The sequence below is a fragment of the Aquarana catesbeiana genome, linkage group LG01 (assembly GCF_042186555.1).
Source record: "Aquarana catesbeiana isolate 2022-GZ linkage group LG01, ASM4218655v1, whole genome shotgun sequence".
Lineage (NCBI taxonomy): Eukaryota > Metazoa > Chordata > Amphibia > Anura > Ranidae > Aquarana > Aquarana catesbeiana.
Window position 1 is genome coordinate 572,109,763 of NC_133324.1, and position 13,379 is coordinate 572,123,141.

At 41.4% G+C, this 13,379-nt stretch overlaps 1 protein-coding gene across 1 annotated transcript in view; it reads left to right on the top strand.

The window, feature by feature from the left end:
• Window positions 1–13,379, top strand: part of ANXA3 (annexin A3) — a 101,377-nt gene that overhangs the window by 68,865 nt on the left and 19,133 nt on the right. Inside the window, exon 8 of the mRNA XM_073597445.1 lies at window positions 550–606. Coding sequence (XP_073453546.1) covers window positions 550–606 — 57 coding nt within the window. The remainder of the gene's footprint in view (window positions 1–549; window positions 607–13,379) is intronic.

Sequence of the window (13,379 nt, forward strand, 5' to 3'; positions counted from 1 at the left end):
TCCCTCCACTCTATCTGAAATGGGGGGAAAAAAAGTCTGCTTGAAGCCAGGGACAGACAGGCATCAGGCATTTATAGACAAATGTCAGCAATGGCAGCCTACATATTTCTCTCGGTATGTCCATCTATTGGTCTCTAAGATTGGCATCTGATTGGCTTTGTCTGTTAATATCAGTCTGGTACTGATATAATGTGTGTAAACATACAAACAGTATGCGTTTACATTCACTTATGAGTGCTGTATTTATGTTAAACTAATTGGGAAAATGGCTGACAAGCATTATGATTTTCACTGGATTATTGCAAAAATTATAGTTTCGTCCTTCTTTTAAACGTGGGCTTTGAAGAAAGGTTCTGGTATGGATCTAAAACCTAATGAAGATGCTGTAATGATTGCTGAGAACACACCAAAGTCTTTAGTAAATGTAGTGGTAAAGTTTACCTCAGTAAATGGATTGAGGCCTTTAGCTTTCCTTACAAAACACAATCAATCTCCATATACTTAATCTATAAAAATTGATTCTCTTTTTTTTCTTTTTTTTTTCTGCAGGCAAGACGTGATGAAAGTTCAAAAGTGGATGAACATCTTGCTAAAAAGGATGCAGAGGTAAATTAAGCTAGACAGGCCTCCCCTGCAGCCCTGTACCATTGACACCTGATAATGATATATACAGCCTGCCACCCTCACTTAGCATGCTAATGACTTGTAATTTCTACCTCTTAAACAGTCCTATTTATCAGATAGTCATTTTTAGTCAATGTCTGATGAGCTATGTGCATATTTTAGTGCAAAGAATTGGTAATTTAATGCAGCCAGTAAAGAAGCGAGTCTAGGGGTTGATGCTGCATCATGGGAAATCTAGCTGATAAGCAAGTCTAGCAGAGGGTTAACCACTACTTCCTTTGGTGCCTGGGTAGTATAAGGAATCGGAATTGGATTAGACACAATATGGCTGTTTTCATGGATGCTGTAAGATGTAGGTAGGCCCAATGCAAAACTTATTGCACCCTGTAGGGAATCTAGCATATACCTCAGATTTATTGGAGTACATAGCTGAGATATTTTAGTACTCATAAGCTGGTTAGAAATTGATTTCATAAACTGAAAATGACTGTAAATGAAATGCCTAAGGGTCCTTTCACACTGGGGCGGTTTGCAGGCGCTGTTGCGCTAATAATAGCGCCTGCAAACCAACCCGAAAGTGCCGCTGCTTTAATTCCAGTGTGAAAGCCCCGAGGGCTTTCACACTGGAGCGCTGCGCTAGCAGGACGGGAAAAAAAGTCCTGTTAGCAGCATCTTCGGATTGGTGAAGGAGCGGAGTGTATACCGCTCCTTCACCGCTCCTGCCCATTGAAATCAATAGGACGGCGCGGCTTATACCGCCGGCAAAGCGCCTCTGCAGAGGCACTTTGCGGTGGTTTTAACCCTTTCTCGGCCGCTAGTGAGGGGGTAATACATACAATAGCGGCGCTTTACCGCCAACGCCCCCGCCCCAGTGTGAAAGGCCCCCAATGGCCATTGATGCCCTCTCCTAAAAGTGTGTAATTTCCTGGATATTATTCTAATCCATTGTCTTCAGTACTTTCTGATTTACTGACATCGAAAAAGTATGCAGGTCTGGAGATCTTGCTTCACTCTAGATATTCATACCAAGCAGGGACGTGCGGTGAGGTCAGTGGCTGGTGAGGCACTGGCTAGTATCAGAGCCAGATACAAACAGGTTACATACATCATGATCGTTGGAGCGAGAGCAATAATTCTAGCACTAGACAGCCTCTGTATAACTCTAAACATATAATCTGTAAAAAATTTTAACGCGTCGCCTATGGAGATTTTTAAGTACTGAAGTTTGGCGTGAGTGTGCACAGTTTTTTAAAGCATGACATGTTGGGTATCTATTTACTTGGCATAACATCTTATCTCATTATACAAAAAAAGCATTATCTTTAGTGAGTCTCTCTCTCTCTCTCTCTCTCTTTTATTCATATCTATCTATATATATACTTACATTTCAATTGCAGTGTGTTCTCGTTCTCTCTCTCTCTCTCTCTCTCTCTCTCTCTCTCTCTCTCTCTCTCTCTCTCTCTCTCTCTCTCTCTCTCTCTCTCATTCATATCTATATATATACTTACATTTCAATTGCAGTGTGTTCTCTCTCTCTCTCTCTCTCTCTCTCTCTCTCTCTCTCTCTCTCTCTCTCTCTCTCTCTCTCTCTCTCTCTCTCTCTCTCTCTCTCTCTCTCTCTCTCTCTCTCTCTCTCTCTCTCTCTCTCTCTCTCTCTCTCTCTCTCTCTCTCTCTCTTATTCATATCTATATATATATACTTACATTTCAATTGCAGTGTGTTCTCGTTCTCTCTCTCTCTCTCTCTCTCTCTCTCTCTCTCTCTCTCTCTCTCTCTCTCTCTCTCTCTCTCTCTCTCTCTTATTCATATCTATATATATACTTACATTTCAATTGCAGTGTGTTCTCGTTCTCTCTCTCTCTCTCTCTCTCTCTCTCTCTCTCTCTCTCTCTCTCTCTCTCTCTTATTCATATCTATATATATACTTACATTTCAATTGCAGTGTGTTCTCGCCGTTACATACAGCCCCACCTCCTGGCCGAGACTTATATATGTTGCACGTCCCGGGATTGGACGTGTGATCTGTCCATCAATGTGACGGTGAGTGCGGGGAACACCGGCAATTGAAATGTAAGCTGTTACAGCGATGTCTCCACTCTCTGATAATGACGCCTGCTCTCCTCTCTCTTCCCGCGGAAGAGAGAGCTGGAAGAACGGCTCCCTTTCAACCCTGCATGCCGGCGGTGCTCACACCCCCCAACCCCCCCCCCCACGCCTCGCTCCCGGGCAGCCCCACATTCGCCAGCCCTCATGTTCCACTTTGCAAAATACGAGTAGGCGAGTGGAAAATTTGAGGGCAGATTTAGCTTGATTAAAACAGTACCTTTTCAACCGCATCAGATTCTCATTCTCCCTTTTACCTGTGTGAGAAAAACATACCCATAAACCCATGTATTTCCTTGTAGTTAGGAGGGCTGGGCTGGAAGGGAGCATTTGTCTTTTAGATACATGCCCCTTCTATGACACTGCAGTGAGAGGCATACCTCCACGGCAGTTTTATTGGACAGCTGGGGCTAATGGTACTTTACCGTTGGTCCAAGACTCCAAGCTGTCCATTGATGTCAGTGCTTCTGTCAAGAAGTGAGGAGAGGCACTGTGAGCTCATCCTCTCAGTCTGCTGAAAACAGAGTGTGCCAGCTTGTATTTAAACTGGCTGCCCTGTATGTAGCTTCTGACAGACTGCGCAAGGACCCCCATATCTCCGGAACCATAGGTCATAGGATCCCTCATGGAGTAGGACTTATGCTATCTATCCCCCAAATTTGGGGTCTCTGTGATCTCAGGTCGCCGAGTTACGACCCTCGGCGCGCGTGTGTTTTTTTTTTTTTTTTTGTTTTTTTTTATGTTCATGGCAGGTAAGGCTCTGACTCACTTGACTGCACGTCCCTGATACCAAGGACATTGACGTTAAAAGATAATTAGGTAATTGGATTGCTTATTAGGGCAGCTGCTCAATAAAATCTAACAGAGGCTCTGACCATTCCTCACTCTGTCCAAGACTAGCAAAAAACCTTTGTTCCACTTTAAAAATTGGGCTCTTTAAAGGGGCTGGTATGAATTTTTTTTTATAGGTTCAAGTGGGCATCTGATCTGGTCCTGAGACAAATGTTTGTTTTTGATCATTGATAAAATGATCCTGACATCTTTGAATCTAAATATAGTTGCAGGCAGGGCTACATTGAATACCATGTGCAAAGAGCAGGTGTAAAGGGACCAATAGCAATGCAGAACACTTCAGAAGGACTGAGTAGCTGGGGTGATGAAAGCTATGAGGACTTTGACAGAGATTTGATTTATTAGGCTGTATGTTAACCTCCCTGACGGTATGATTATTTCGGATTTTAGGTGCTGAAAGCGGTACCATTATTTTGCATGGAAATTTGGCGTTTTATATTGTAGGCCTGTAATTCTTAGAAATAATTCACTTAAATCTGTCCAAATAAGAGTCTAGTAGACATCCCGGGTATGATAAGTTTGAAACACAAAATCATAAATTATAATATAATAAATAACTATAATTATAACAAATAATAATATAATAATTCAATAATGTAATCAAATCAAAAACACTGAAATTTGCTCAGTTGCAGAATTGTCGCTGTCATTGCTTTTAGTTGACGAATTTCCCCACAAATCACTATCGCTCAATTCTGCAAGTGATTCTAATTTATTATCGCTGCTTTCTAGCTGGTTTAAAACCACTTTTGACGTAAATGGACATTTTTTGGTTGCTATGGACAATCTCCAGTTTCCAGGCAGAAAGAACAGTATTTATAATATAAAACTGCATGCAGGACACTGGGCAGACCACTAGGGATAAAGGGGATGTGTAATTATTTGATACATACTGTAAACTAAGATTACAGTATACTGTATCTATACTGTGTTTTTTACTTTTTGAATTTGGCACCGAACTCCGTCTCCGTGCGTCGCAACGCTCGCAGGGAACGGAGCTCGGCACTGTGAATCGAGCGAGACACGGCAGCTCGCAGATCACAGCGGGGAGACATCGCAGGATGCAGGGGACAAGGTAAGTAACCTCTACATGGACCCTGCGATGCGATCTGGCTCGGGGTTACCACCTTTGGTACTGAAATCTTACCCCGAGCCAGACTCGGGAATACCGCCAGGGAGGCTACAGCAGTATTAAACCAAAACCAAAAATGTAATATATTGCAGCTTTAACAATCAGGTGTGGTGGCTGCTTCAGTTTTCTTTTCAGATTTTTTTCTTTTCAGATTTAGATGCACTAACAAATTGAAACCAATCTCCAGCTCATATTTTATAATCTGTTAGAACAAACTGTTTAATTTTGGGATAAAGGTTTTACACAAAAGATGATCATTTTAATCAGCCCTGTCAGTATTTAATATAAAATATTAAATGGTTTTTCTCATCCCTGTAAACTGATACATTCTGCTGGAGCTTGTGAAAAACCACAGACTAAGAATCGGTAAACTGCAATATGTTTGCTTTTGGGCTTAATACTGCTTTAAAACTCATGAGGTAGCGATGCTGCTCCAAGCGTGTTGGTTTCTCTAATAGCCGCCCTCCCCACTCACAACTTCAGGTGCAGGCTCTACAGTTGTGTAGAAAATAGAAGAAAACAGCTGAACGTCCACACTCCGAATAACACCTTTTTATTCGTGGCAATACAGTGTAGAAGATCCAAAGTCTCTTACATCATGGTGATGAAAGGTACAGACAGGCTAACATGTTTCACATCAATATAGGTTCTTAACCACTTCAGCCCTGTAAGATTTAGCTGCTGAATGACCGGGCCATTTTTTGCGATTCGGCACTGCGTCGCTTTAACTGACAATTGCGCTGTCCTGCGACGCTGCACCCAAACAAAATTGATGTCCTTTTTCCCACAAATGGAGCTTTCTTTTTGGTGGTATTTGATCGCCTCTGTGGTTTTTTATTTTTGCGCTATAAACAAAAAAAAAAAAGAGACAATTTTGAAAAAACATATTTTGTACTTTTTGCTATAATATCCCCATTTTGTTAGGTTTTTTTTTTTTTTTTTTTTTAAAAAAAAAAAGCTAATTTTTTTTTCTCAGTTTAGGCCGATATGTATTTTACATATTTTTGGTAAAAAAAAATCGCTATAAGCGTATATTAATTGGTTTGCGCAAAAGTTATAGCGTCTACAGAATAGGTGATAGATTTATAGCATTTTTATTATTTTTTTTTTTTTTTTACTAGGAATGGTGGTGATCTGTGATTTTTATCGTGACTGCGACATTATGGCAGACACATCGGACAATTTTGACACATTTTTAGGACCATTGACATTAATACAGCAATCAGTGCTACAAAAATGCTTGATTACTGTAAAAATGTCACTGGCAGTGAAGGGGTTAACTATGTTCCCTGGGAGGTGATTCTAACTGAAGGGGGAGGGGACTGACTAGAGGAAGTGATGGATCGTGGTTCCTAGCTAATAGAACACAAAATCTGTCACTCGTAACAGAACAGGGATTTGCGTGTTTACACACACACCTCCGTGTCCTCTCCCTCATGCTCGGGATCGGTCGGTCGGTCGGTCATCGCGATTGTCGGCCACAAGCATCGGCACCCCTGCAGTGCAGTGGGCGTGTGTCTGCTATCCCGGTCCTGCGAGCCTACGTATAGCTGCGATGGTTTGCTGCATCGTGCCGACCCGCCTCAGTAAAATGACGGCAGCTGGTTGGCAAGCGGTTAATCATAGTTGGTGACCATAAACAGACTGAAAATATTTATAGTGAAATAAAACCAATTAGGGGATAGACAACCCCCAGAAACTCCTCCCATATCTAGTCAGACTAAAGTGGAAACCAAATGTGCACAGGAAAACGGGTAGCACGAAAAAACAGAGCCACCAAAAGGATTAAAACTTCTGAAAGAATGACACAGCATTAATATATACTTAGTAAAGTCAGAATAGAACTGGTTCACTGTGTTGGCGTGCTGTCCCATAGCATATAATATTGCTAACAGAGTTCTATTATAGATACAATATACAGTATAAAAACATGACAAGGCACTGAACAATGCATTAAATATATCTGCACGGCTGAGCGCAATCAAACATACCAGGAACAGTAGTAGAGAGAGACGATTACTGCCAGAGAACCGAAGTTGACTAATGTAAGGCATGGTTATAAACTATTAAGTAGTAATCAATGTTCTATCCCAGGCATATTACTGCGTCGGACATAAGTGAAAAAAATATAAATGAAATATAAGCAAAAAGCAATATGCTGAGACCAAGCGATCGGACTCGAATCTACTATGTATGTGGTAAAGAAAAAGGAAAAGACCTTATAAACAGAAACAGTTTATGAAATAGAAGGAAAAGAGCTAATGACAAACAAAGGCAAAGACAAGAAGGCAGAAACATAGGAACGTAGAAGAGATGATTTCAGGCAGAAGTCAATAAAGCAAAGGGCTACACAGATGGCGCTAAGGAAACCATACAGATACGTGTGTCAACGTATACAAGCTTCTTGAAATAAAACTCACAAATGAACCACTTTGAACAGCAAGTAAACCGCATATCGTATACATAAGGCATACATTGAGTGTCCATAAAACACATATGGGCATTCTACCCCATCCAGCCAGGACATGACATGCACGAACCAAAGCAGTATAAAGCAACACCGTTGTCCAATACAATTATTTATATATAATTGCAAATATAATGCAAAAGTATAAGAACCCCTGACAATTTCCATGATTGTCATTTATAAATATTTGGGTGTTTAGATCAGCAATTTCATTTTGATCTATCAAATAACTGAAGGACACAGTAATATTTCAGTAGTGAAATGAGGTTTATTGGATTAACAGAAAATGCGCAATATGGATCAAAACAAAATTAGACAGGTGTATAAATTTGGGCATCCCAACAGAAAAATCACATCGATATTTAGTAGAGCTTCCTTTAGCAGAAATGACAGCCTCTAGATGCTTCCTATAGCCTGTAATGAGTGTCTGGATTCTGGATGAATGTATTTTGGACCATTCCTCCTTACAAAACATCTCCAGTTCAGTTAGGTTTGATGGTTGCCGAGCATGGACAGCCGGCTTCAAATCACCTGCAGATGTTCAATGATATTTAGGTCTGGGGACTGGGATGGCCATTCCAGAACACTGTACTTGTTCCTCTGCTTAAATGCCTGAGTAGATTTTGAGCAGTGTTTTGGGTCGTTGTCTTGTTGAAATATCCAGCCCTGGCATAACTTAAACTTTGATTGATTCCTCAACATTATTCTCAAGAATCTGCTGATATTGAGTGGAATCCATGCAACCCTCAACTTTAACCAGATTCCCAGTACTGGCACTGGCCACACAGCCCCACAGCATGAAGGAACCTCTGCCAAATTTTACTGTGGGAAGCAAGTGTTTTTCTTGGAATGATGTGTTCTTTTGCCGCCATGCATAACGCCCCTTGTTATGACCAAATAACTCAATCTTTGTTTCATCAGTCCACAGCACCTTATTCCAAAATAAAGCTGGCTTGTCCAAATGTGCGTTTGCATACCTCAAGCGACTCCGTTTGTGGCGTGTGTGCAGAAAAGGCAATTTTGCATCACTCCCCCATACAGCTTCTCCCTGTGCAAAGTGTGCTGAATTATTGAATGATGCACAGTGACACCATCTGCAGCAAGTTGATGTTGTAGGTCTTTGGAGGTGGTCCGTGGGCTGTTTTTGACTGTTCTCACTATCCTTCGCCTTTGCCTCTGCAATATTTTATGTGGCCTGACACTTCTGGCCTTAATAAGAACTGTGCCTGTGGTCTTCCATTTCCTCACTATGTTCCTCACAGTGGACACTGACAGCTTATATCGCTGCAATAACTTTTTGTAGCCTTCCTCTAAACCATAATGTAGAACAATCTTTTGTTTTCGGGTCATTTGAGAGTTGTTTTGAGGCCCCCATGTTGCCACTCTTCGGAGGAGAGTCAAAGAGAACAACAACTTGCAATTGGCCACCTTAAATACCTTTTTCTCATGATTGGATGCACCTGTCTATGAAGTTCAAGGCTTAATGAGCTCACCAAACCAATTGTGTGTTCCAATTAATCAGTGCTAAGTAGTTACAGGTATTCAAATCAACAAAATGACAAGGGTGCCCAAATTTATGCACCTGTCTAATTTCGTTTTGATGCATATTGCGCATTTTCTGTTAATCCAATAAACCTCATTTCACTACTGAAATATTACTGTGTCCTTCAGTTATTTGATAGATCAAAATGAAATTGCTGATCCAAACACCCAAATATTTATAAATGACAATCATGGAAATTGTCAGGGGTTCCTAAACTTTTGCATACGACTAACATATATGGACACTCCCGTCAAATGCATATGGATACTCCAACCAGCTAAAATATGACATGCGTGAACCACAGCAGTATAAAGCAACAGTCGTCCAATGCATGTCAAAGGCAGTGTCCATAGCAGTGCGATTAAAAGTCTCATTTAAAAAAAAAAAATGTAAATGCAAGGTTAAAAGCTATAAGGAGACGTGTTAGAATATCTACCATATGACAAAAAGTACATAGACTTAAGCAGGCCATACATGGTCGAATTTCAAACTAATTTTCTTTTGAAAATCAGTTTTTTTTTTTTTTTTTTTTTTTTTTGGTGATCCAATGGTGCCACCATTGATTTTCGAAATTCGTCCGACCAAGCCTTCAATTTAACCTCATGTTGCTACAGAAAAGAATTTTCGTGGGCAGGAATCTTCTTTTCTCTCCGTAAATTTTCTTTTCTTATTAAATTTCTCACACGATTCTCCCATCATTGATTAGAAAATCGTTTGTTTTTCAAAAAATTTCCAACATGTTCGATTCCTCAAATTTGATTGCCGCACGAAAATCGGCCATTGTTGCAGCCCACTAATGGTGCGAAATTTGTACGAAAATTCTTTGATACGATTTTCGAAAGAAAATTCTTTCGTAATTCGAACCGTGTATGGCCGGCATTACCGCCCTAAATACACTCATATAAGGTGCAAAGATAGTAGAGAACATGAAAAACACAACTGTACATGCACATAAGAATGACAAAATAGCACATGTAAAGGTATATGTATACAGGAGTGTGAATACCAATATATGACTGGGTCTACTTCAGTGTTGCTATTCATTAAAGTAGGAAACGTCTCAATAATAATTTAACCGTACTGGTATTCTTGTATGTAAAGTAAATATCCAGTAAACTTCCTTACTGCACAAGATACCAAACTTGTCACCTTGTTCTCCTTACCCTGAATCACTAGGCTAGATGTATCCTTATTGTGGTGTTGGACCCAATGTCTGGCTACGTTAGTAGTGTCATTGTTTTTTTTTTTTTTTTCAATATCCTACAGATGATCATATGAAGGGTCCCCCAGACATCGGGTGGTCCTTCCTACATACTAAATCTGGCATGTGGTGCATGTAATAACATAACCACATAGCACGTGTTACTGTTAATAAAGGAACCAATCCTAAAAGATTTACCTGTGGACAACGAAGTGACGCGATCACCTGTTTTAATAAATGAGCAATATGAGCAACTATTGACACTGCACGTAAAAGTGCCTTTAAACTGGAGTCAGTGCACGGGTGGTCGTGCACTAGTATATAAACTGGGTGACAGACACCTGCCTAGAGTGGGCGCTCTCCTGGAAACGACCTGTATCCCATCGAATAAGATCTGTGCATATATAGGGTCATTGGTCAAAACAGGAAGGTACTTCTTAATAACTTTTTTAATTCTCTCAAACGCTATACTGTAAGGAGTTGAAAATACAGGGATATTAGAGAATTGCGAAGTTTTCAATCTATGACGTTTATTGCCAAGAGACCCACTATTCAACAAAGCATCAGCTGGGGTGTTCTCAGCAATAACCAGGGCCTTATTGATGACAGAGCTGGAGTACCCCCTGTCCTTGAATCTGAATGTCATGAGTAGCTTCTCTCCTGAAGTCAGACTCCTTACTACATAAACATTTGAGTCTACAAAACTGGCCAACTGGTATACTCTTTATTACATAATATTTTATAACCGTGCCTTAGGCTTTCACACTGAGGCGCTTTACAGGCACTAGAGCACTAAAAATAGCACCTGTAAAGCGCCTCTGCTGTGTCTCCAGTGTGAAAGCCCTCGGGCTTTCACACTGGAGAGGTGCACTTGCAGGACGGTACAAAAAGTCCTGCAAGCCACATCTTTGGAGCGCTGTATTCACCGCTCCTAAAGTGGCCCTTCCCATTGAAAACAATGGGACAGCGCAGCTGCTGCGGCGGTTTCAACCCGTTTTCGGCCGCTAGCGGGGGTTAAAACGGCCTCGCTATCGGCCAAACAGCGCTGCTAAAACGATGGTAAAGCGGCGCTAATTATAGTGCCGCTTTACCGCCGACACCCTAAATGCCCCAATCTGAATAGCCTTACATTAGTCAACTTCAGTTCTCTGGCAGTGATCGTCTCTCTACTATTGTTCGTGGTAAGTTTGCGCTCAGCCGTGCAGATATGTTTATTGCATTGTTCAGTGCCTTGTCATGTTTTTATACTGTATATTGTATCTATTTTAGAACCCAGTTAGCATTATTATCTGCTATGGGACAGCACGCCAACACAGTGAACCAGTTCTATTCTGACTTTACTAAGTATATATTAATGCTTTGTCATTCTTTCAGAGGTTTTAATCCTTTTGGCTCTGTTTTTTTCGTACTGCCCATTTTCCTGTACACATTTGGTTTCCACTTTAGTCTGATTAGATATGGGAGTAGTTTCTGGGGGTTGTCTATCCCCTAATTGGTTTTATTTCACTATAAATATTTTCAGTCTGTTTATGGTCACCAGCTATGATTAAGCATCTATATCAGTGGTCTCAAAGTACCGGCCCGCGGACTGGTTACAAATGGCCCGCAGGCGGGCCGATCCTGGACGGTTTTGCACCGCAGTGGGGGAAGCGCCAAAGAGCTTTGTCTCCGTCTCTGTGTCCCCTATGCTGCATGCTGCTGCAGCCCAGAGAGAACCGAGTGGAGGAAGGATCCACCCATCGCCCCGCCCACCCAGGGTCCTGCTGCCACCTCAGGGCAGGAGATTGTGTCCTTCTCTGGGTGCCCTGTGTTGAAGCCAGGAGCTAACTTGAGGAGAGGTGAGTGAGCCATCACACTGAGGCAAGTCCTTAGTGGGGTGACTGGGGTAGAAATTTGGGGGGGGGGTTATTTGTGCAGGGTGGGGGGTATTTGTGCAGTGTGGGGGGCAATGCTGGGTTTAATAATGTGTTTTGCTGACATCAGTGCTGGGTTTAATAATGCGTCTGCTGTTAGGGTCTCAACTGCTTACTCACTTAAAGCAAACTTGGCTCATCTAACACAGAGCAAACACTGCCAAGCATCTGGCAGTAAGCAGTGACTGGTAGCAAGCAGTAACTACAACTGTATATAGTTTGTTTTTGAAGTTTGAAAGTTTGCATGCGGCCCCCATGGGTTATGAAAACTTGTCATGTGGCCCTCAGGCAATTTGAGTTTGCTCTATATTGATATGAAACGCATTAGCCTGTCTGTACCTTTCATCACCATGATGTAAGAGATTTTGGATCTTCTAAACTGTTTTGCCACGAATAAAAAGGTGTTATTTGGAGTGTGGCCGTTTAGCTGTTTTCTTCTATTTTCTGCTTTAAAACTCATCTCAGGGCAAAAATAGTTCTCAAATTGAATGTAGGTAATTTTTTACCTTTTTAATCCTGTGATAAAAAGATGTTATTTTGCTTTTGTGGAGTTTGTCCTCCATTGAAGTCATCCTTCAGAGGCTTTCTCCCCAGCATTTCCTCTCCAGGGGACTGGGCACCTGTGTCTGCTGTGGGTGCAGGATGGTCGCCAGGAACAAGAATATACAGTGCCTTGAAAAAGTATTCATACCCCTTGAAATTTTCCACATTTTGTCATGTTACAATCAAAAACGTAAATGTATTTCATTGGGATTTTATGTGATAGACTAACACAAAGTTGCACATAATTGTGAAGTTGAAGGAAAGTGATAAATGTTTTTAAAATGTATTTACAAATATCTGAAAAGTGTGGCGTTTATTTGTATTCAGCCCCCTTTACTCTCATATCCCTAACTATAATCTAGTGGAACCAACTGCTTTCAGAAGTCACCTAATTAGTAAATAGAGTCCACCTGTGTAATTTAATCTCAGTTTAAAGCAGGGTTAGGTTAAAAACATATCCCAAACTTTGAATATCTCAGAGCGCTGTTCAATCCATCATCTGAAAATGGAAAGAGTATGGCACAACTGCAAACCTGCCAAGACATGTCTGTCCACCTAAACTGACAAGCCGGGCAAGGAGAGCATAAGTCAGAGAAGCAGACAAGATTTCCATTGTAACTTCTGAGGAGCTGCAGAGATCCACAGCTCAGGTGGGAGAAGCTGTCCACAGGACAACTATTAGTCGTGCCATCCACAAATTTGGTCTTTATGGATGAGTGGCAGATGAGACCAAAATGGAACCTTTTGGCCTAAAAGCAAAACGCTATGTGTGGCGTAAAAACTAACACTGCACATCACCCTGAACACACCATCCCCACCATGAAACATGGTGGTGGCAGCATCATGTGGGGATTCTTTTCTTCAGCAGGGACAGGGAAGCTGATCAGAGTTGATGGGAAGATGGCTGGAGCCAAATACAGGGCAATCTTAGAAGAAAACCTGTTAGTGTCTGCAAAAGACTTGTGACTGGGGCAGAGGTTCACCTTCCAGCATGACAACT